Source organism: Bos javanicus, chromosome 5 (assembly GCF_032452875.1).
Source record: "Bos javanicus breed banteng chromosome 5, ARS-OSU_banteng_1.0, whole genome shotgun sequence".
Taxonomy (NCBI): domain Eukaryota; kingdom Metazoa; phylum Chordata; class Mammalia; order Artiodactyla; family Bovidae; genus Bos; species Bos javanicus.
Window position 1 is genome coordinate 76370551 of NC_083872.1, and position 24631 is coordinate 76395181.

The 24631-nt window shown below is 55.0% G+C and overlaps 1 protein-coding gene across 5 annotated transcripts in view; it reads right to left on the reverse strand.

Annotated features, from left to right (window-relative positions):
• Positions 1 to 733: 733 nt before the first annotated feature.
• ELFN2 (extracellular leucine rich repeat and fibronectin type III domain containing 2) overlaps positions 734 to 24631 on the reverse strand; it is a 71847-nt gene continuing 47949 nt past the window's right edge. For all 5 annotated transcript variants that reach the window (XM_061417403.1, XM_061417402.1, XM_061417406.1 and 2 more), the window contains one exon: positions 734 to 23711. In XM_061417403.1, coding sequence (XP_061273387.1) covers positions 20778 to 23252 — 2475 coding nt within the window. In that variant the 5' untranslated portion in view covers positions 23253 to 23711 and the 3' untranslated portion in view covers positions 734 to 20777. The remainder of the gene's footprint in view (positions 23712 to 24631) is intronic.

The window sequence follows — 24631 nt, forward strand, 5'->3', positions numbered from 1 at the left end:
GTAAGATAGGGAGAGGGAGAAGCCAAAACAAGGGTCATTGTTGAGGTAGCTGCAGAGGAGCGGTCAATCCTCTGGGACTTCATGAGTAGCCTGGAGTATTCGCCTGAAAGATGGAATCTACTAGGCACTTACCCACCTGCCCCTGGGCCCTAGCCGAGGGTTACCCCAAGGAGCTTCCACTCTCCGGAACTTCCCAGCCACACCTGAGGTGGGACCTGTGCGCACGAGGCTGAAATCAGAAGTGGAACTGAAGACCCCAGTGTGAGACACCTCCAGACCCTGTGGGAGAGTGATGAAGAATGTGGCATAAGCACCAAATTACCTTCTTAAAATCTGGAACATATCTGGCCCCTAGGATTTCTGCTTCCTAGAGGCAGAATTGCTCCGTTAGAGCAAAGTTTTAATAGATGCAACCAAGAGCCTTCTGGAATGGCTCTCTACATTTCACACCACCTCTGACCCAGTCAGCAGCAGATGTGATAGCTAAGTAGGAATTTTAAGGGCAGGCGCATTAGTGCCTTTTCTAAGAATTTATTTCCCACAATATTCACTAATACTGTGTGTGTGTGTGTGTGTGTGTGTGTGTGTTTTAAAACAATCATTTGTTTCAGGTAAGGAACCTGAAAAGGTCATGGGACACAGAGATTACACAATTCATCCAGATTGCCATAGCTGGTAAATCCAAGGCAGGAGTCCAACCCAGGTGCGACATTAACCACAAGGCTACACTGTCTCCAATGATATAATCATCTTTTAATTCTTATCAATATCATAAGTGAAAAGTAACAGTTTATTGTCATTTTATCAGTTAGGATTAGGCATGGGTACAAGTAACAGAGACCTAAGCCAGAAATGTGTTGCTCAAGTAAAATCTTGAGGCTGATAGTTGAGAACTGGCATGGTGGCTCTACTCCACAGTGTCAATCACTCAGGCTCCTTCTCTTATTACTTCCCTGTGTATGATCTCTGTTCCCAAGATCTCTTCTCAGTCCAGTATAGCTGCTGGTGCTCCAACCATCAAGTCCTGTCTTCCAGTCACAGGAAGAAGGGATAAAGACAAAAAGCACTTACCAGTTGTCTTTTCAGAAGATTCCTGGAATCTGCTACTTCTCATTGGCCAGAACTTGGGCACATGGCCTCACCTAGATGGGAGACTATGTCTTTATTCTAGATGACCATGTGCCTAGCCAAAAATCAAGGGCTCTGCTCCTATGGAAGAAGGGAAGGTAAATTGGAGAACAGCCTGTGATCTCTGCCACACTGGAGGAGTACACAAAGAAACCTTTGTGTGTCTCACTGTGAGTCTTTGTGTATCTCACTGTGAATGTGTAAGAGCTCTTCCCCTTTTCACTTCTTCACCTCAGAATTATCTTTTCATAGTCTCCATTTCTATTGCATTAGTTATTCTCATTTTTAATGATGCTTCTTGTGGGGAATTCATGACTGTAACAACAATGCTTGACTCTAAGGATTTGTGTCCCAATCAAATGGAAGACACAGTGGTGGACCCAGCTCAGCACCTGACTCATCTCAGGTGCCCTGCAAATGTTGACTTCCTTCCCAAGGCAGGGGTTGCCCAGTGCTGGTGTGTATCACAAGCCGCTGTAGTGCTAAGAACTCAGTCTGGGACTCACTGAAAGACAGGAACTGGGCCTGTGGTTTTACTAAGTTCCTGAGGTGAGAACAATGCCCAGCAAGTTTGAGTTTGCCCTAAATTGTTAGCAAACTTCTTTATGCTGTCATTCTCTTCCTCTTGGTGGTCTGTAGTAGCGCAAATGTGGCTGGTCTCTCCTCCATTCAGCCGCCCCCCACACTCATCTTGAAGAGATTAATGAGGTCACCCACAGAGCCTTCCCTTTGTCAGGCTAAAACCCCCATTTTCTTACATGTCCATTGTCTGACAGGATTCCCAAACCTTCCAAATGGTATTGTTCTCAGAGGGGCTCCATTGGGTCAACCTCCCTCCTGGAATTGACCACAGCTTCTCTAGGTGGGGTCTGGGCAATACAGAAGAGTAGGGAACCCTCACCTCCCTCGGCCTGGACCCTGTGTTTCTATTAATGTGGCCCACAGCTGCATCAACCCTAGAAGCAGCTGTCACTCTGTGAATTGACTCTGAGCCCAAATCTACCACGCCCTCCACAGGTAGGAGTGACATGTTGATGGTGTGTATCTGCATATGGCTACAAGTGACACAAAATCCCTATTCAAGTCAAGTTCCAGCTAAAGAGACATCATCTCACATGAGAAGGCAGAGGCAGACAGACCCAATGCAGTCCTCAGGTCCATTCTTCAAATAAGGGTCCTCAGGTCCATTTCTTCAAATATTCTCTTTCCATTTGGCCTTCCTGGTGTGTCAACTGTGCTCATAGAGAAGGGCTTCGTGGCCACAAGGCTGAAATGGTTCCAGTATCTGCATCCCAATTACATACAACAAGGGCATCCAGGAGAACACAGAAGATCCTTCCCCTCTCAAAGCCCACCAGTAGGTTTCCTTCCCTTGGTAGGAAATGGGTCACGTGGCCATTCCTAAACCAATCACTGGCAAGTGGGGGGAGCGGTGGTAGGGCCACCATGATTGCCCAGGCCAATCCACATTTGCCTGGAGCTAGGGGCAGGGCCATGTCCAGTACTGAGTGTAGGTGGGGAAAGTTCTCCTGAACCTAAGGAGGATTCTTTTAGGGAAGGTAAAGGGAAGAAATGGAGGTTCAGGGGGAAATCTCCAGCAGAGAGAACAGTGGGTTCAAAGGTCCAGAGGCATGACTGGGTGAAGGGTCTTCTCAGCCTGGCTGATGGAGGCAATGAGATTATTTAGACAGATGAGGGGCACAACCAGATGCATGCCCATCATGATCCCTGTGCCCGTTTCAAAGAAACAGACTGGGGCCTGCACCCAAGGCAGGGAGGCCAGTTAGGAGGCTGCTGCAGTGCCCAGGTGAAGGATGCTGTGCTTGGACTACAGGGAGAATGCATACATGGTGTCAGATTCGAGGTGGGTTTTCAAAATCAGGTCAGTAGGATGTGCTGCAGCCTCAGACCTGGGGAATGAGGGGGAAAGCTCAGTAAAGAGGACCCATGGTGCTGGCTTGAGCAGCTGAGTGGTGCCATTTACGTAGGAAGCAGATTGTTTTGGGGGCTGTTGGGGATGTCTGGGTCGGATATGTAGCTGAGAGTCATCAACATATGGATGGTATTTGAAGCCTTGGGACTTCAGAAAGTGTGTTCAGGAGGGAGTCAACGAAGGGATGTTTTCGTGAGCCCACACCTTTCTCTAACCATTGTAGGAATCCAAGAGACAGACAGACAGACAGGCCAAGATTAAGGTGTACTAGAGAGGATGGACTTCAGACGCCTTGAAGATACCATCTGTAGGACCTCTGGACCTAAGCAAATGCAAGTAGGGAAGGAGAGGGAGAAATTGAGGTAATTTGCAGGTTTGGGCTTCAGAGAGGACTGGGTGGTACAAGGTTCAACATTAACCATTAACCCTATAGGCTCTGCCCTGCCAGGGCCCAGGCCTCCCCCAGAGCCCACACTGAGGCCTCCCCACACCCTGCTCATTCCCCTTTTCTTTCATCCCACTCTGAGATTCTCTTCCTTTCCCTCTTCTGGTTTACAGCTGCCCCCGCATGCCTCTGGCCCCGGGGTCTGTTTCTTTTGGACAAAGCATGTGCTTCCGCTGCTGTGTTGGCCACTCTGTCACACCCTCTTCCATTCAGCTAACATTCTTGGCAGCCTCCCTGGGCCAGGCCCTGGTAGCACTGCTCCTCGGCTCTCAGGTCTTCAACACCTCCCTACAGCCTGGGAGGTGGATGCAGCTATAGCTTTATTTCACAGAGGTGGAAACTGAGGTTCTGCAGTTGGGGAAGCACTCTAAGGTTCGCCATCCAGCCACCATACTCCTTCTCTTATCAGAGCCATCCCTGGCAGTCAGTCCAGCGATTGGCTCTAGACTGGCCTGGGACATATCATCTATTGATGGCTATTGAGAGGCAGCCAGGTCTGGGGCAGGGACATGATCTGGGGGAATCTGGCCTTGCCTGTGTTAATCAACATCTGTTGAGCCTCACTCCCCTGGTCTGTACACTGGGGATAAGAAACACATTTAATCTCACAGACATACTGCAAAGATTTAACAACCTAATGCCTACCTCATGGTGCTACTGTGAGGTTTAAATAGCTGAGCACAATGCCAATACACAGTGAGGTCCTCCAGGGCAGGAGCCATGGACCACTCTCCTTCCCACCCCCCAAAGCAGCCCGTGGCAGGCCTGGCCCAGTGACAGCTCAGGGACTGACTATCAGGAATGGATTGCATTGGTAGCGGGGCTTCTATGCTCAGGTCCTAAAGCCAGAACAGTCCTTAGGCTAGAAGTGGCCGGGCAAGGGGGACCCATGGCCCAAACCTGGGGTTGCTAGGATCAGAGTTGACAGCAGCAACACCAGAGAAGTGGAAGGATGGGGTGCTGGAACAAGTCTGGGCAGGAGACAAATGAGCAGAATAAAGAAGGATTTTCTGAGAAGAATTGCCATGAATCCTAACTGCAATCTAGATGTACTTCAAGAGAGCAAAGAGCAGCATTCCTCTTTTATTGTTGTTTGACGGGGAGGCTAGGCTGTTTGGAATAGTGTTCACTTCAGAGACTGAGCCACACAAGGCCCCCTTGTCTACTAGGGTTACAGCCCAGCATTCATGCCTCACCTGAAGAACTTTACAAGTAGTTAAGGGGTGGTAACATCCGGCAGCTCCCATGCCTGGCCCTTGCCCCCACTCTCACCCCCACGCCCCCATTCCCCACCCCCGGAGGCCCTTGTTCTGCCTCAGCATCTCTCAGCTCCCAGGAACCAGAGGCCGTGTCTCCTTGAGCTTTCTCCACTGCATACACCAGCCAGGGCCAGGGCTCCACCTAGCACATAGGCTCGTGGGTTGACCCTCAGAGTAAGAAACTAGGAAAACCATCTGGGCTGGGGATTCCGCTGAGCAGCAGAAGAGGGAAGAAGAAATTGGCGATTTACTCAGCAAGGCAAAGGAAGGACACACCCCAAATGCAAATGGCCTTTCTGACTTCATCTGATCCATGCCACCTCTCTTCCCTCAGAAACCAGTTCCTTCATCCTCTCACTCCTCCAGGAGACAAGAGTCCAGCCTCCTAACCCTTGTGCCCAAGCCAGGCCATATCCACTCCTCTTTCCTCCCCTTTGCAGTGTCACTCCCTCTCCTATGACTGGCTTCCAAGCCCATCCTGCTCCTGCCCAGACATAAAAAAGCAAAACCATTTACTCGTCCAACACCATTTATTGAGCCTTTTTTTCCAAACAGTAGGCTCCTCTTCCCACCCTTCACTTAGGGCACCCTAAGCTCCCCCAAGCTGAACCCCTCTCCAAGTGCTAGTAAGGCCTGGGCAAGAATACAAAGGGAAGCTCAAATACTGTAGGTCTAAATATTTAAGTTATAAATCAAGCTTAGAAATCATTAGCACATCCTCCTGCTTTGACAAATATACCTTCATAATGACCTAGGAAGATGTGAATTTCAAATCCTTGGATGCCTTGAGTGTGGTGGCTCTGGGAAACCAAGCCCCCATTTTCTGGCCCACCACAACCCCTTCTCTTCTCTTCCCAGTGCTTTCTTACAACTTAAGGGGTCTCACATGCATGCAAATAGCAACCCCCCAACCCATACATCTAGACTGTGTCCACACTTCCCACTCACAGCTACCCCTTGGCCATCTCTTGTGCCCACGTGGAGACGTGCTCACCCTGAGCAGATAGACTGTGGAAGCAGGCCTAAGACCAACTGGACAGATGATCCTGGCATCCCAGGTTATTTCAAGCAGGATCTAGAATAGGGAGACCTTGGGCATGCACATGTTGGCCCTGTAGACTCACTGCCCTGCAGGGAGGAACAGGGTGCTGGAGGCAGGTCAAAGCAGGCCCTCTGATGTGTGTGGCCCAAGGCAGGTCCCCTATTGATGCTAGTCACATCTGCCTCCTTCCCTTCCCTTGTCTGGGGCCTAGTTGAAATAGTGTGAGGCCTGACCTCCATCCTCCCAGGTCATACCATACTCCTTATGACTGGGAAGTTTTTCTCCCCCATCCCCTATTTTCTGGACTTCATTCATCTCATCTTGAAATGAGGAATTTGCATAGATATATTAGAAGTAACCAGAATTCTAATAGAAAGAATCAGAATGCAGGGTCTGATAGTGCTTAGGACATCTTACCTCAGTCCGAGGCTCAGGATGGCCACAGGTCCTAGGCCTGAAGCTGGCCTTCCTCTGCTCTCTGTTGGCCTACAGATTGAGATGTCCTGCAGTGTCCTAACTGGGCCTCGGGCCTTTGAGCGCTGTCCTGAGGGAATGTCTGGATGAAGCTATCTAAAGGAACGAGCGAAGCTTAGGAGTCAAGTGGGGTGGGGTTCCCTCCCAGGCTGCTCCTGATAAGCCGTGCCAGCTCAGGGGAATTTCTATTTCTGACCCTGTTCCATTTCCCAAATGTAAAGCGGAGCTAAAGCATCTACTTCCCAGAGTTGCTATGGGAATTCGATTTAACTTGGTTTGTACAGTGGACAGGCGGGATTGGCCCATTGCCCTACAGCGTACCTCCAGGCACTATAGAGGCCAGAAAGCTAAAAACTGGCCCAAGTAAGACGCTCTTGAAGCTGAGTGTCGGGCAGATTCGGTTCTGCAGATCAGGGGCTCTTTGCAGAGATGTGGAAGGAGGCAATGAACCAGAGGGTATACTTCGGTGACCATCCCCTGCCTTAGCAGAGGAACCTTCAGCCCATCGTCAGCTTCCATGGCCCAGTATCCACTGGGCCACTGTTGTCCTGGCACCAGCAGCCTGGATCCTGCTAATGGACCAAGGGGCAGCTGCCTCCTAGGTGACCCAGGTCTGCACTGTTACTTACAAAGTCAATCCAGAAAGCACAAGCTCGAGTCTGGGTCTTCAGCTCGCCCGATAATTCTCTACAGCTCTTGGTCCCCCTCTCATTAACTCTTCTCCGTTTCAACTGGTTATAGAAAATTCTGTTGTCTTCAACAGAGTCCAGGCCAAATTCATAGCTGTTGTGTCTCGCTAATACGGACAGGGACCAGAAATGGTTTTTGTATTGACTAGAAGAAAGAATGGATGAGTGGGTTTTACCTCCTGGGCCATTATAGATTCTGATGCGGAGGGGTGGTTGCTGGAGGAGGAGGTCAGGAAAAAGGCAGGCAAGAATACTGAGGACAAGGACTTTCAGAGGCTACAACTTCCAGGTCTTCACCTCTGTCACTGTGACTCCCTCACATGTGATCTTGCTTAGTTTGGCAAGAACCATGACGACCCAAGACAGGCTGTCAGGGATGTCATGGGGGGAGGTATTTCAGTCCAAGAAAGGAGATTTGGGGTGGTGCTTCCAATTCCCATGGGAGATGGGCAGGAATGGATGTGATAGACTTGGCATTGTGGAGAGAGGACAGATAGGCCTGGCAACCCAGGCCTACGGGAGGAAAATGGGGACCTAGGCCAGGCAGAGAGGCAGCCTTGGGCCTCATGTGGAGGGTGGACAGTGGAGACCCAGTCACAAACCCCTTCGGGCACCAGTGAGAGAGTGGGGAGGGAGTAAGCCCTGAGTTAACTGCTGATGAGGGTGGCAGCATCAGAGACCCTGCCACCTTGGCTCACACATCAGGATGTCTCGGGGCCAAAGACAAGTGTGAAGGGGGAAGACACTCTGAGAGCTAAGGACCCATGGAAGGAGACAGTAGCTGAGTTCCCAAGATGGCAAAAATGAGAGCAGGGCTAGGAACAGAGAGTGGGTGACCCATAGGAGGGGGAAGGACGAACAATGAGTGTGCCCAGAACTGTCACATCTGACCTGTATCTTTCTTGCAGGTAAAGAGCCCTGAGAAGGTGGCTCCTGGGGGCTGAGTCCTCACCCTGAGCGAGACTACAAATGCAGAGGCTGAGAAGTGACAAATTGGGACTTGTAATCAGGCAAGCCTTTCATACAGTTCATGGGGTTCTCAAGGCAAGAATGGTGAAGTGATTTGCCATTCCCTTCTCCAGTGGACCATATTTTGTCAGAACTCTCCACCATTACCCAATCGTCTTGGGTGGTCCTGCACAGCATGGCTCATAGTTTCATTGAGTCAGACAAGGCTGTGGTTCATGTGATCAGTTTGGCTAGTTTTCTGTGATTATGGTTTTCATTCTGTCTGCCCTCTGAAGGATAAGGATAAGAGGCTTGTGGAAGCTTCCTGATGGGAGGGACTGGCTGTTCAGGTATCTGGGTCTTGCTCTGATGGGTGGGGCTCAGTTAATCTTTAATCCAATTTTCTGTTGTTGGGTGGGGTAGTGTTCCCTCCCATAGGGGTAATGGTGATAATGGCGACTTCCTTCAAAAGGATTTATGCCAGCATGCCAGGGCTCCCAGGACTGTTGTAGTCAGTGTCCCTGACCCTGTGGCAGGCCACTGTCGACCCACACCTCCACTGGAGACTCCTGGACACTCACAGGCAAGTCTGGCTCAGTCTCTTGCAAGATCAAACTAGTCAATTCTAAAGGAAATGAGTCCTGAATATTCACTGGAAGGACTGATACTGAAGTTGAAGCACCAATACTTTGGTTACCTGATGCAAAGACTTGACTCATTGGAAAAGACTCTGATGGCTGGGAAAGATTGAAGGCGGGAGGAGAAGGGGATGTCAGAGGATGAGATGGTTGGATGGCATCACCAACTCGATGGATATGAGTTTGAGCAAGCTCCAGGAGTTGGTGATGGACAGGGAACCCTGGCATGCTGCAGTCCATGAGGTTGCAAAGAGTAAGACACGACTGAGTGACTGAACTGAACTGAGTCAGGGAAGCGGGATGAGTTGGGGCCAAGAGAGTCCAGACCCAGAACTGGATTCTCCAACCTCACAGTCTAGAAAATAATGAGGAAAATACCTCAGCTGCTGTGAGACCATCTTAAATAGCCTACTGTTAGGGAGCAGAATTTGAGGGCTTTCCTGGAAGAAGGGGTTAGCAGACCCCCATCCTCACAGCTATGGCATAAAGAGACCTCATGAATGGCAAGGGAAAGGCAACTGGAACAGGTGGCCCTGAGCCAGAGCCGGGCTGGGGGACCCTAGGCCAGTCCCACCTGCAGGCCTGAAATGACAGAGCCTGTGAGATTCCACCTGTTCTTCTGAACCCTCTCCCACACACCTGTCTCCCTCCCCCTCCACCCAGGGGGCAAGTTACCAGGGAAGCAGGACACAGCTGCTTGAGAAGAGCTGACGAGCAGAGGGAGACCACGGCCTGGGCTGTGACCACCTTGGGACAGCAGCACAGAGGGTGCTTGAGGGCAGCTTGGAGGGGACAGGATACAAGCTGGGACTCCAGCCTGGGTCTTTCCGGGGAGCCCCTCCCCCCAATCCATACCAACTCCCAGGGAGGCAAAAGGCTTCAGGAAAGGCCCATGGGCCAGGAGCCAGGGGGGCCACAGAGAACACGGACCCCAGGTGGGGCTGCCGAATGTCTGAGTGTGGCCTCACTCATGGGGAAGAGCTCAGAGTCAGGGAGGCCAAATCCCCTTACAGCAATCCAGGCTGAATCCAGGAGCTGCCCAGAGGCAGGGAGTTGCAGCAGTTGGAGAGCAGAGGTCTGGGAAGAGAGGGGGAGGGGCTCTGAAACCATTTACCACAGATTGAGACTCGAACCCAGTCAAAACCCTGCTTGGGACTTGAACCACATGACTGGGACTCAAACCCAGCCAAAACCCTGCTTGGGACTTGAGCCCAGGTAGCTGGGACTCAAATCCAGCCAGAACCCACAATACCTGAGGACCTAATGAAGCTTGGGTTCTTGATATCTCATCACAGAAAGAATTCAGTGAGAGACAAAGTGATAGGTAAGAAGTGGATTTATTCAGAAACAGAGAGAAGCACACTCCACATACAGAGTGTGGGCCATCACAGAGGGCGAATGCAGCGGCTGTGAACTGTGGCATGGTTAGTTTTTATAGGCTAGGTATTTTCATATGCTAATGAGTTGGAGGACTATTCCAACTATTCTGGGGAAGGGGCAGAGATTTCCTGGATTTGGGCCGCCTCCCAGTCCTTGATCTTTTAATAGTGCCTTGGAGCTGTCATGGCACCTCTGGGTGTGTCATTTCTCTTGCTGATTCAGGATCAGGGTCTAGTCTTGTCTGCCATCTTGGTCCCATTTGATTCTAATCAGTTTATGTTGTGTCCTTGGGCTACGTTATTCTTTCAAAAGTTGTGCCTTGCCCCTTTCCCTCCTGTTACAGCTCTGCCTACAGGGGAGACAGAGAGACTGGGGCTTGGAGCTGGGCTTCAGGCTCCTCCACTTCCCCTTCCCTATCCAAGTTTGGCAACTTAGCCTGAGGTCACTGGATGAAGCCTGAGCTCCATGCCTGTCCAGAGAGACAAGTTCCATCTCTTGATCCCTGAGAATGAGCAGGGGTGGTTCAGAACCATGGAGAAAGGGCCCACAGACTGTTGTGGTCGGGCAACAGGAGACAGTGCAAGTAAGAGGGGTCATGTGCAAGCAGAGGTCTAGTGAAGCCTGGAGGCTGACCTTGCCTTGGCCTGAAGGAAGAAGCCTATGGGTCCCCCAGATACTCCAAGCACTCAAGGCAGAGATAGAAGGAGATGCCTGGAACCTGTCACAGGACACTGGTGCCTCGCTCCTGGGAATAAGCTGAAAGCTGGCTATACCCTCCAATTGTCACTATTACTGCTGATGGGCAAAATCTAGACACCTTCCTGAAAGAAGGCATTTCTAGTCCCAACAGGATGGCAAGGGTCTGGAAGAAGGGCTGGTGGCCCAGCAGCAAACAGTAGTGCAAAGGAGCCTGAGGTCCCTGGATGAGGACCTTTGGGGTCCCCCAGGATGAGAAGGATATTTTCTATGCAGTCCCTTCTCCTTCCTCAACAGTGGGTGCCTTGGGTCCACTGCCAGGCCCTCCTTACTGCAGTTTGGGGAGATCTGGCTTTGGGACATGCACTTGGCTCAACTCACCTAGGAGTAGAGTGTGTGGGTCCCTGCAGCTCCCTGAGGCACCCAGTTGGGAGGAAGAGGCTGTGAGGAGTAGAGGGACCAGTTGGGGGGGTGCAGGCCCAAAGAGACCAGCAAGGCATAAGCATGGGCTGCAGTTTAGGCCTGGAAGGCAGCCCACCTCCCATGTCCCACCCCCTCTACCTTCCCTCAAAAGGAAGACTTCATGTGACGTGGAAAGGTAATTCTCAGGTTGAAAGAAAGTCCTGGAAGTGTTGGGGCCTAAGAGAAGCACAGATCCAGGTCCTAGCTGCTGGCCTTACCATGTGTACATGATCCTTCTAAGAGCCTCTTTTCCTGAGGACTTTATTCCAAGTCCTTCCTGGAGGATAGGTTTGTAGACACACACACCCCCTCCCCCATCCTCACAATGATAGCAGGGGAGGGCAAGGGGGAAGGCAGCTGGGCAGGGCACCCTGAAACTGACCCAGGCTTGGGGACCTCTGAGCAACCCCAGCTGCAGGCCTGAGCAGATAGAGCTTGTGAGATTCTAACACCTGCTCCTCAGACCACCCCCAGCCCCACAAGCCTGCTCCTTCTCCTCCTCCTCCCATGGTGCAAGTTCATAGCGAACCTTCCCTTAGGAAACAAGACATGGGCTATATTAACCTAAAATAATAAAACAGCCAGTTATTCTACCAGCAAAATGGATTTATGTGGGAGCAGCCAAGAATTGCAACTTGGGGACTCTGGTGAAATACTTGTAAATCCCAAGAAAGTGAAGGAGAGGAAACTCTTATAGAGAAGGGGACCTAGGAGGGGCGGTTATAAACAAAAAGTCCACTGGAGGAAAACTGCTTTACTCTGGCTGAGATGTGACACTTAGCTGTTGCCAAGCCAGGGACTTCCTTGGTGGCTCAGATGGCAAAGCGTCTGTCTATGATGAAGAAGATCTGGCTTCAATACCTGGGTTAAGAAGATTCCCTGGAGAAGGAAACGGCAATCCACTCCAGTACTCTTGCCTGGAAAATCCCATGGACAGAGGAGCTTGGTACAGGCTACTGTCCATGGGGTCGCAAAGAGTCAGGCACGACTAAGCGACTTCACTTTCACTTTCACTTTCAAGCCAGCAGAAAATCTTCCTCCTGCTGGCAGTGCTAAGGTAGTGTCACCTCCTGCCGGAAAAGCAGGGTCTATCTCTTTCTGTTGGGATCAGTATTGATAGCTAATGGTACATGCCTGAGCATTCTCCCTTCTGGTCTCCCATGTCCATTTTAGTGAGGTTTCCCTTTATCACTTTTCACAGCTGCTTGGGAAGTCAGTAAACAGGGTGACTGGGACCAGGCTGTGGCCACCTTGGGACAGCAGCACAGAGGGTGCTTGAGGGCAGCTTGGAGGAGACAGGATACAAGCTGGGACTCCAGCCTGGGTCTTTCTGGGGAGTCCTTCCTAACCTCGCCTCCCCAATCCACACCAACTCCCAGGGAGGCAAAAGTCCACAGGAAAGGTCCACGGGCCAGGAGCCAGGAGGGCCACAGGAAACACTGACCTCGGTGGGGCTACTGAATATACCTGTGCGTGGCCTCACTCCTGAGCAAGAGCTCAGAGTCAGCGAGGCCAAGTTCCCTTATAGCCACCCAGGCTGAATCCAGGGGCTGCCCAGAGGCAGGGGGTTGCAGCAGTTGGAGAGCAGAGGTCTGGGAAGAGAGGGGGAGCGGCTCTGTCTACTGGGGAGACAGGGAGGCTGGGGCTTGGAGCTGGGCTTCAGGCTCCCCGACTAACCCTTCCCAATCCAAGCTTTGGCAGCTGAGCCTGAGGTCACTGGATGAAGCCCAAGTTCTGTGCCTGTCCAGAGAGACAAGGTGCATCTCTTGACCCCTGAGAAGGAGCAGAGTTGGTTCAGAGCTGTGGAGAAAAGGGGCCGCAGACCATTGGCAGCGAGTAGGGAGACAAGGTAAGCTAGGGCGCCTAGGTCAGGGGTCCTGCCAGGCCTAAAGGAGGTGGCCCTTGGGTCCTACAGAAACCTCAACCCCCCAAGGCAGAGGCAGGAGGCAGCAACCTGGGAGAAGCAGGGGTCTGGGAGTCACAAACCTGGGGCTGCCTCTGAGAACCAGGGAAGCCCCATAGGGCTCAATTTGAGGGTATTTCGGGAGAAAGAGCTTTTTGTTATTGTGAAGGCAAAGTGGGAGCCCGGGGGAGGGGAATTGAACTAAGTGACTAAACAGAAGTTCCCTGGCTGGCAGCTGTGAGGGGTCACAGAATAAACTTGGAACTGTGAACACCTTCAAACCAAGCCCCGGCAGAGCTCGGGTAGTGGGGGCTCTTGTATATAGGGGGTGTGTTTGTGAATGTGGAGAAGGAGGAAGCGGTCCTGAGCTAGACAGGGTCAAGGTTGAGAGGACATGGGGGGGTTGACAGACTTTCTGGAGAAGACAGAAGAGCCATGTCACCTGCAGCTAGGCCCACGGGCACTGGTTTGGAAGAACCCCAATTTGGAGGGAATGACACAGAAAGTGTAAAAGTGGGGTGCCTCCTGGCCTTGGGCTCTTTCTATAGCACCCCAACCCCACCCGAAGCCTCAAGTCCTCGGGAGCCCCAGCCAGCAAGGTTTTACCCAAAATTGCCCACAAGGCATTTATTTCCTTACTGGATGAATACCGCCTCACCCCAGAAGGAATTAGAAGTAGGTACTAAATAAACATGTCACATTTGCCTAATTAATAAACATTTGTGTTGAGTGATCTAGGATATTTAGTGTTCCGGGTATTTTTGATGTTTGTCTGCTCTGTTAAATGTTAAAGCACCAGTGTCCTTGACATTCAAATCAATGATTTGAAAATAAGGAATTAGTTCAGAATTGTGATTTTCCTGGAAATACCACTAGTGTGATAAGAAGCTTGGGACATGACAAGAACCCAGAGTCAAGCTAGGAGTAAGCGGAAACTTAGCAGGATACAAGATTCTTCACATAAATGAAGTATTGAAAAAGGAAATCAGATATATTAAATTTCCTGATATAGTTTTGGGAGAGTTAAGGACATTTACTTAATTACATGTGTACGCAGGACCTAAATTAACCCAAAGTCCCCTTAAAAATGAATGTTCAAATTGACTAGATTTATTCATAGAGTAACTTTTGCATTGAAATGAAAGACCATGAGTCTTTGAATCTAACTTTGTAAATAGTTCATTTTGGAATCCAAGTAACAAAGGAGCGAGCCTTTCTGTACCCAAAGGCAAAACTCTTTGAGGACACGTTCCAAACGCCCACTAACTGTAAACTCCCTAACCCTCATGGTGTGGTAGCACTCAGGGGGGTGGGGGAGCTGGGGCAGCCACAAGGGGGAGGATCTGACCTGACCTGGACCCTGCTCCCCCTACACACATGTCCACACTTAGTCACATCTTTGTTTTTTCAGGAATAATAAGAATTTTCCAAGAGAAAAGGCCCATGCTGATGAAGAGAAACCAAGACAGAGTGTCAAAAGAAGGTAGCTGGGCTGGGCTGGGGGACCCTAGGCCAGTCCCACCTGCAGGCCTGAAATGACAGAGCCTGTGAGATTCCAGCACCTGCTCTTCTGAACCCTTCCCCACATACCTGTCTCCCTCCCCCTCCACCCAGGGGGCAAGTTACCAGGGAAGCAGGACACAGCTGCTTGAGAAGAGCTGACGAGCAGAGGGAGACCACGGCCTGGGCTGTGACCACCTTGGGACAGCAGCACAGAGGGTGCTTGAGGGCAGCTTGGAGGGGACAGGATACAAGCTGGGACTCCAGCCTGGGTCTTTCCGGGGAGCCCCTCCCCCCAATCCATACCAACTCCCAGGGAGGCAAAAGGCTTCAGGAAAGGCCCATGGGCCAGGAGCCAGGGGGGCCACAGAGAACACGGACCCCAGGTGGGGCTGCCGAATGTCTGAGTGTGGCCTCACTCATGGGGAAGAGCTCAGTCAGGGAGACCAAACTCCCTTACAGCAATCCAGGCTGAATCCAGGGGCTGCCCAGAGGCAGGGCGTAGCAGCAGTTGGAGAGCAGAGGTCTGGGAAGAGAGGTGGAGGGGCTCTGTCTACTGGGGAGACAGGGAGGCTGGGGCTTGGAGCTGGGGTCCAGGCTCCCCAACTCGCCCTTCCCAATCCAAGCTTTGGCAGCTCAGCCTGACGTCACTGGATGAATCCTGAGCTCCATGCCTGTCCAGAGAGACAAGGTGTATCTCTTGATTCCTGAGAAGGAGCAGGGGTGGTTCAGAGCTGTGGAGAAAAGGGTAGCAGATGGCTGGAAGAGGCAGGCAGCCTGGAAGTTGACCTCGGCAACCTTGGCCAGGAGAAAGGGTACTCCCACCATCCCAACCCTCTAAGGACAGAGAGCTATTAGAGGCAGGCCTATGAGAAAGTGGGGTCCTTGGCCACTCACTACAGTGCGTAACCCCTGGCAATCAGCTGAGACTGAAGTGATGCCCAATGCTCCTCCACCTCTGCAGTCTAGATCCAGTGATAACGGAGGCCAGGACACCAGGCAGGGGAGTGGGGGCACATGGCAGTGGGCTCCCACGTTTCTAGCGGGATGACACCATGCGGCCCCCAGCTGGCTAGGATTGGGGCAGGGAAAGTGACCCTTAGTTCCCAGCTGGCCCATGTGCTGTCTGGGGGACACACTTCTTTTTCCCTTGACCATGGGCGAAGACTTGCCCATTTGATAGGCCCCCTTCCTTAACCCTGCGTGTGAGGCTCTGGTGAGAAAGGGAGATGGGAACTGGCTACCAGAAACTGGAGGCGCTGGGATCCCAACTTGCAGAGGGAGGGGTCGACATTCAACAAAGACCTTGGTCCTGTTGTTTTAAATAAGAAATTTATTGCAAATATAGAAATTGATTCTCTCCATACAGGAATCTCCGAGTTGAGGAAAACAATTTCGTGCCATTCAGTTTAAAACAGGAAATAGGGAAGAGGGAGAGGCAGATATAGGGAAGAGAAAATAAATGAAGTTACCCCTCCCCCCACCCCAAAAAGAAGAAAAGGAGAGTTCAGGCCCCGCCACGGGAAGAAAGGTCCACACACAGCTGGGGTTCACAGGTTCGTAGCCCGGGGCCAGGAGCCCAGCTCTGCACGACCCAAACCAGGTGCCAAGCCGTGGGACAGGATGGATGGGCTGGTGGCTCCAGGGCCAGGGTTGAGGGGTGGGGGTGGAGGAAGCCAGGGGACAAGAGTGGACCCCCCTCGGCCCTGCCCAGCCCTGTGCTTGTTTGGCAAGGGGCAGGTAAAGGAAGGAGAGGCTGACCAGACCCTCTCAAGACCACCCCATTCCACCCCCTTTCTCTCCCTACTTCTCAGCAGCAGTGATGGATCTTAATGGGGGACTCGGTGGCAGGCATGAGAACAAGGAGTCTAACACCAGTTCTGTCCTAAGGGTGGGAGGACAGACGAGGAGCACGGCAGCTCCTAGGACCGAGGTGGCTGTGAAGCAGCGGTCTCAGCAGAGAGGAGACCAGCACTGCCCTCAGGTAAGCCCCAACCTTCACTCTGGCCTGGCGGGCAAGCTTCGGGGAGCCCCTTAAGCCCTGTGGGGCTCTCACACCCCCAGGCTTCCTCATGCCTGACCACCCATCCCAACACCTCAGAAAGAAGGCCCCAACTCCCTCCTCAGGAATGTGGTGGGATGCTGCTGAACCCTGGGGTCTTTGCAGGGAAGGGCCAGAGTAGTGGAGGTCACCGGAGGAGGTACGTGGGGGAGTCCAGCCCCTCCTAACAACCTTACTTCTCCCCCCTCCCATGTCATCCTCCCCTGGCTAGCGGGCTAGTCCTCTGGCTCTGTCGTTCAGAGCTTGGCTCCCCTGCCCTGAGGGTTCCCCTGGCCCCTCCCCACTCTATTCTCCCGATTTTTGCTTCTCTGTGCATTTTGTGGCTGTCCCTTCACTGCATGTAAGCCCCTTATAAGCCGGGACCTGTCACTCTTGTCCCCCATGTCTGGCCCCTTTCCTGGCCTTAGTATGTTTTGAGACCCTTGAAGATTTCTTTCCTTCCCCCTCCCTGTGCTTCTGCTTCCCCATCTGTTAACATGTCCAGGACAGGAGGGGTGCAGGTGGGCGACTCCTCGCTAGGAACCTCAGAGCCCTTCGACCAGGCTCAGACTCTTCTCCCTGCCTCTCTGGGATTCTGCAGACCTCCTCTCCCCAGGTGGGTCTTTCTACTCCAACCCCCACCCCCCGCCCCCACCCCCGCCGCAGACAGTCCCTTCCCAGCCTGGACACAGGCCACCACCGTCCTCCTGCTCTGTCCCCTAGGAGGGGTCAGGGGTGAGGAGCCTCTGGGGGGCCAACACAGGCCCCTCCTATGGAGAGGAGACAAGCCTGGGACCCCCGAGGAGGTGGCCACCCCAGACTAAGCTTTCTTCCTGCCAGACCCCGACTTTTCACTTCTGGAAGGCCATTAGCTCCAACAGAAGGGTCACGGTCCCTACTGCATTCTCCAGGAGACCATGGGTGTCCCTTCCCGGGAACAGGTGCCAAGGAAGGAAGCTCCTGTGAAGGTTTATTCAAAGAGGCCAGCCAGCCTCCAGAAGGTCCAGGGTGCAGCAACCCCACTCCACTAGGCCCCCCTGTCCCCTTCCTCCCCAGGAGACCCCCACCCCCTTCCCTTCTCTCTTGGTTTCATGCCCTCCTGGCCTGCCCAGGCCATGGCACCGGGGTCCACCGTGCTCATCACCATTACAAACACAGGACCCCGGCCAGCCAGATTCCTGGACATAAATGTTCACCAGTCTTTTGTGAATATTTTGTCCTGAACAGGACACAGGACATAGATGCAGGAAAGCCTCTGGGGTGAGCAACAGTGTGTGCCCCACTCCCCAGAGCTTTGGCCTGGCCTGGGCACCCAGGAGGTCATCTTATTCTGCTTCATAGACCTGTATGCCCTGGGCTGTGAATGTGGGTTCAGCTCCTGGAGTGGAAGACCCTTGCGGTTAAGATGGGGACCTATCCTCTGAAGCCCCCCAAAGTAAGCCTATCTGAGGTTTTTATAGGTCATCTTCAGCCAAGAATGAAGGGGAATTGAGGGGAGCTCTGGCTCCTGCTGCAGGATTCCTCCCCATGGGCAGTGCTGTCCCTAGGCCAACCTCAAGGGAGGGGCTCCCCCTATGGGTTCTTCCCTCAGGGCCTCAAGCTCCCCCCTTGTAGAGCCACCCCAAGCTCGGCCTCCTGTACTCAGCAATGTGACTGACTCTCCCGGCAGGCAAATCACCAGACCCCTTCCTTTTGGGGAGCTCCCACTTCTTCATCTGCAAAATGGGAGCAAGTGGGACAGAGGAGCAGTCCCCCCAGGTGCCCTTCCCTGGGGCTGCCCTTCCCTGGCCAGGAAGAGGCTGATGGGAGGAGGGGAGGCGGCACTTGTGGGCTGGCCCTGATGTCCAGAAAAACAGGAGGTGGGTCGGAGGGTGGTGGGTGTTTTTGGTGGCACCTGTTTTGGGTCTTTTGCACAGCGGGCCCCTCCCTGGGTTTCAAGAGCTGCTTGTCAGATCACAACAGAGGGAATGTGGGAATGGGAGCGCGGCGGGGAGGGAGGGAGGGCCAGGGAGTCTGGACAAACTGGCACATACACGACAGATGTTTGCTCAGAAAAATACAGTAAAATCGTCATGCAAATATAACAGGGAATCTGCTTTCTCACATCACTGGCTTCTCTGCTTGCTTTTCTGTTTCATCAATCCAGTGTGAGGAGAGGTTGGGGGCAGGTTTTGGGGAGTTGGGAGAGGTCTGCTCTGCATGTCCATGCTGGCCCTCTCCCCTCCACTTCCCCAGGAGAACAGTCCTTTCTTTGCAAATGTCACCCCAAAAGTGAGCCCCAGGCTTGGTCTGTCCCCCAAGTGGGGCTCAGTTGAGCCCTAAGGCCCCTTTCCCCTCCACTGTCCTCCCCCAGGAAGGTCGCTGGAGCCTACCACCCAGGGAATGGCACTAGCTTTCCTGGTCAGAATCCCCTCCACAGTATAGGTCCCATCCAGCATCCACCCTCACCCCACAGTCACACCCCCAAAACTCAAGAACCCAACTGAGTGACAGGCCACAACCAGGAGTGTGAGGAGAGCCCAGTGGGCTCCTTCCACTCCTGAGGTGGGTGGGGCGCCAAGGGGCACATGGGCAGGTGGGCAAAGCTAGAGTCATCTCACTCCCCACTGGCCAACCTCCCTTCCACAGGTGCAGGGGCGCTGACTCCCACCCCTCAGCACCCTGTCAGTGTTCAAGACAGTCTCCAAGACAGTCTCAGGACCCAGATCCGTCCCTTAGAGCTGACCCCAGGAAGCCCCCAGCTCTTGAGAAAGGCAGCCACCCCATCTGGCCCTGCCTTCCCTCACCGCCCTCTGCCACCCACACTGACTGAGAGAGAACCCCCAGAAGCCCAAACGGTCCCAACTGCCAGGCTCTGGGTTGCCATGGTGACAGAGGCAGGCCAGGGAGGGGGAGGGGCCCCAGGAACCCAGCCTGCTCCTTCCCAGTAGGGGTGTGGGGGGGTGCTCACCATTTGTGCTTTGTTCGATGTTGGGTGGGTGTCAGCATGGGAGGAGCGGCCATTTCCATGAAAACATGGGGGCCTCTCAGACCAGTGGGTAAGGTGGGGATAGGTAGCCAAGAGGGTGTGAGTGAAAAAACCCCAGAAGGCCCTCCTTCCTCTGGGCAGGCTGAGATGCTGCCTGGAGAGCCCACAGCAGGGGTCTGGCAGGTGGGACGCCAGGACGTAGGGGCAGAGTCAGGAAGGCCCCCAGTGGACTCCACCCCCCCGGCTGCTCTCAGGTATCACAGTTCACCCCTGCCCTTCTGGGATGAGTAGGGGTCTTGGAGGCCCAGAGAGGCTGGGGGCCGGGGTGTAGAGGCCTGCACCTGAGATGCGGAGGCCGCTGGCCCAGCCGCTCTCCTCAGACCCCGTCGACAGCTCCCAGGCTACTTGGAAGACACTTGAAGGGGGCTGGTGGACCGTCCCATGCCTGCACCTCCCCTACGACCAGGACCTCCCACTTCTCCTGGGTGCTGGCATCAGTGGGCAGAGACCCCCCCACAGCCGCCCATGAGGAGTTCCATACTCTGGGGGCGTGGCCATGAGCCTTTCTAGAAAGGAAAAGCACCTGCCTGACCCTCAGCTCCAGGAGACCACAGCTCTGGAACAGGTAGCGAATGGACAGAGGGTGAGGGCCCCAGAAGAGCCACTGGGGGAGTGGGGGACAACACTGGGCTGGGAAACTGGGAGACTGCCTCTCACCTGCCACGTGACGCCCTTCCTCTGGGCCTCGGTCTCCCCATCCATAAAGGGAGAAAACGATGCCCAATGTCCATATGCTACTAAGTCTCCCAGTAACCTGTCCCCCATTTGGGGGACCCACTCCCTGCCCCAGGGGAGCTTGGGTCCATCTCCACCCCAGGCTCCTTTACCCCAAAACCTGTCCCTAGTCCCAGAGCCCCAGACCCCACACCCTCCTCTGGCTTCCTCGTCTGCCCCTCCCCCCTCCCCTCCGCCCCCAACCGAGCCCGCACACCCCAGCAGAGTCCCTGGGCAGCACAGTAAAGACGACTGGTTTCGGTATCAGTGTGTAAACTTTAAGGAGAACATGTCTTTGTTTTCCTGTCCGTTATTGTCGGGTGGTGGTTGTTCACAGTCAGGTGGTGGTCACGTGTGTGCGTGGGTGCGTGCGTGCGGGTGTGCGTGTGCGTCCACTCCTCGGCCCCCAGCGCGCCCCGCCCGGCCGCCCCGGCCCTTCCCCGCGTGCCCCTGGCCCTCCCCCTCCAACCTCACCAGGGTCGGGGGTGGGGAGAGGGTCACAGCTTCTGCTGGGCCGAGACCCCCTTCCAGTAATCGAGGATGTCATGCAGGTCCTCGTCCTTGGCGAACTGGACCTTCTTGCGCAGGGCGTGGCCGGCGGCCATGTACACCTCCTCCCGGTGGTGCTTCTTGTAGGGCCGGAAGCGTTCCCAGATCTTGTGCGTGCTCTCGGAGGAGTACTCAGGGCTGGAGGAGTAACCTGAGTAGTAGTGTCTGGGGGAGAGCTGCGAGTAGGTGGAGTCCCGCTTGGTGCGGGTCAGCGGCTTGAGGAAGGACACGCGCTGGCTCAGGCTGTCGGTGCCCTCCTCGTAGTACAGGGCCGGGAAGCTGTGCCGGTGCTCGCTGCAGTGGTAGGCGGGCTTCACCTCCAGGTGGTGGACGGCGCCGCCACCACCACCGCTACTCCCGCTGCTGCTGGCCGGCACCAATGGGAGCCGGTCCAGCGGGCTGTTGAGGGGGCTGCCCTTCTCGATGTACTTGGAGTCGCCCTTGGCCAGCCCCGGAGTGGCCGGATGATCCGGCACATCCAGGCTGAAGACCTTGGCGCTCTTGATGGAGCCGCTGGAGGAGACGCTGCAGGTCTTACGAGCCACGGCGGCATCGGCGCTCAGCTGGCGCTGCAGCGGGTGATGAGAGCCCTCCTTATAGGGGGGAGAGAGGAAGCTGGGCCGCTCCAGCACGCCAGGAACAGGGGTGGCGGTGGAGGAGGTGGTGGAGGCCGCAGGGAGGGACTGGCACTCGAAGGCCATCTCAGGGTCCCCGCCACCACTGCCACTCCCCAGGAAAGAGGCCGAGTCCAGCTTGAGGGCATCGATGCAATTGTTAATAATCTGGTTGACCTTGTCCACCTCCTTGGCGATGGTGGAGATCTCAGCAGCCGAGCCCTGGCCGTTCTCCAGCTCAGGGAGGTCATCCTCTGGCCGCGCCAGGCCCTCGCTGCCCGTGCCCGTGCGTACCTCGATATAGTTGCCCTTGGTGGCCACCTTTGGCGTGTCCAACCCAGCCTCCAGCCCCTTGGAGGTGGTGGGCAGCTTCTCCCCGATCATGGAGGGGATGGAAGACATTCGGGACACGGGCAGCACAGGGGGCTCGCCCAGCTTCTGGGTGGCGTGGACAACGGAGCCGGCGTCCACATCCGCCCCATAGCGCATCTCCAGGATGGTTTTCTTGACCTTGACCGACTTCTGCTTCTCCTCCTGCATGCGTCGCTTGCGCAGGCAGTAGTAGACGGCTCCCAGCACGATGACCATGCCGAAGAGACAGCCCAGGATGGTCATGATGTAGTGGGTGGTGGTGGAGGTGCTGGGTGCCAGGTCGCCGGGCACTGGGTCCCTGGTGGTGAAGGTCAGGCAGGTGTGATTGAAGCGGCGGCTGTTTCGCAGTGAGGTCACGCAGAAGGTGTACTCGGTGTGCGCCCGCAGCTTGTCCAGCGTCACGATCTCCTTCTTGTTCTTGAGGGTCATGACGTCGGAGAAGTAGCTGTTGTTGTACTGGACCAGCACGTACATCTTGCTGTACGGGTGCGGGATGATGACCACCAGGGTGGCCGAGGTGAAGGTGACCTGGTGCAGCTTGATGGCCGGCCCCGCTGACGCGTCCGTGGTAGACGAGGCTGGCGGCTCCACTGACAGGATCTCGTCGGGGCTGAAGCCTGAGTTCTCGTCAGGCTCCCTCTGGGTGTCGGTGGAGTAGGGCGTGGGGTGGCTTGCAGGCCGGGCGGGCAGCGAGCCATTTCGGCACTTGGCCTGGAGCACGGTGATGGCGTTGAGGCTGTGGTAGGGCCGGGGCACCAGCAGCGGGTAGCCAGCGAACTCACGTGGCGACTCGCACTGCAGGCGGTCATAGTTCTTGGTTACATTGTTGAAGACCACGAGCCAGGTCAGGAAGCCGAAGAGGTCGCACTCGCAGTTGAAGGGGTTGCCGGCCAGCTCGCACACCATGAGGCTGGCCAGGCTGGCGAAGGTGGCGCCGTCGAGACGGCTGAGGCGGTTGGAGGACAGGTCAATGCTGATGAGGCTCGGGCACTCGGAGAAGGCGGCGGGCGTCACCACCTCGATGAGGTTGTGCTGCACGAAGAGGAACTGCAGGCGGCCCATGCCCCGCAGCATGCCCTCGGTCAGGTTGCTGAGCTTGTTGTAGCCCAGCTGCAGCACCTGCAGGCTCGACTGGCCCAGGAATGCGCCGTCCTCGATGTAGGAGATCTCGTTCTTGGTGAGGTTGAGGTCGGTGAGGTTCCCGAAGCGGTTAAGCGAGGAGTAGAGCACGGCCTTGAGTTTGTTCTCGTTGAGCCGCAGGTCATGCACAGTGCTGTTGATGTGCTGTGGGATGGTCTCGTAGGGCGGCTGGTTCTGGCTGCAGATGGCCAGCCACACGTACCCCTTGTCGCCCTCGATGAGCCAGCAGTCCGCGCGCACGGTTCCCGGCCGGCACACACACAGCAGCGCGGCCGCGCACAGCCCCAGGCGCAGCATGGCTCCGGCCACGGCCCCCTCTCAGGCCTGTCTCAGGGTGGGGGGCCGGGGCGCCGGGGGGCCTAGTGGCCAGAGGTTGGGGCCAGCAGCACAGTCCTCCCTGGGGCTGCCACCATCTTTTGGGGGACCCCCAGCTCGGGGGCCCCAGGTGAGGTGGGCACGGCCAGTGCCAACTGTCAGGGGGCCTTCTGGGGTGCTACCCACAGTCGCCGGGCACCAGAGCCAGACCAAGGCCAGGGGGGCTGCAGGCCCCACAGCCTGCTTCCCCGAGGTGTTCCTTTCCTGCCAGGAAGATGCCCAGGTTCTCGGGGCTTGACTTCCTCTGCCTCTTCCTCTTCCTCCTGGGGCTCGGGGCTCAGAATTTCAGACGACTCCCACAGGAGGCTGGAGACTGGGACTCTGAGAGGGGAGCACGAAAGATGGGGACAGGAAGGAAGAGGCGCGTCTGTCACCTGGTTCCTGAAAGGCAGCACCGAGAGGGGGTGACAGATCAGTGTGAAGGCTCAGGGCAGCCCTCTAAGCTCCAGCACAGGCCCCCAGCCCCACTCCCACCCCCTCCCAGGGCGTCCTGTGCCAGCAGCACTCTGGGTCCCTGTTACATAAAAGAAGGGAGGTGGCAGGGGGGCAAGAGGGGGAGGAGGGGGCCAGAGGACCTGGGAGGAAGGAGATCAAAGAAACAAGAGGGAGGGGGGAGGGGACAGTGTCTGAAGCCAGTAGACAAAGAAAGGAGACTGGAGACTTAACAGGGCAGGGGCAGATACACATACACGCGTCAGCATCCTCACGTCCACACTCGTCCACCTGCCGGCACAAAGACCCACATGCCCCCATGTGAATCAGAACTGCATAGCAAGCTCACATAGACAGGTGCGCACAACCACACACACACACACTCACAAGCACACCTACAGTCTTGTGTACGACAACAGGCCTGTACACACATGGCCACATACCCAGGCAGCCACCCTCCAATCCAGAAAAGAATTAAGGAGCCCAGCAAAATGCCTCCTCTCCTCCATGCCCAAAGATAAATAATTCATTTGTTGTGTAACTGCTCTTGTTCCAAAAATAATTCCCTTGTCTCAGCTTCCATGGGGGAGGGGGAGCAGAGCAACATGGTTGTGAGCCCCCCAGGCAGGAGGTGCACAGCGGCTGGGGTCTCCCGCAGTGGGAGGGCAGGAGATGAGCTCTTCTTACTGCAAAAGCAGAGCCGAAGGAAAGAGAGGGTGAGTCTGGGAACCCAGACACACTCCCAATAGCCCCTCCTCAAAGTGCTTTCCAGTAGGGGGCACCCCCAACCCTGATCCCACAGGGGTGCCTCAGGCAGAAGTCAGAGTCATCGGGAATGCCCAGGCATCTCCTCAGTGGCTGGAGAGTTA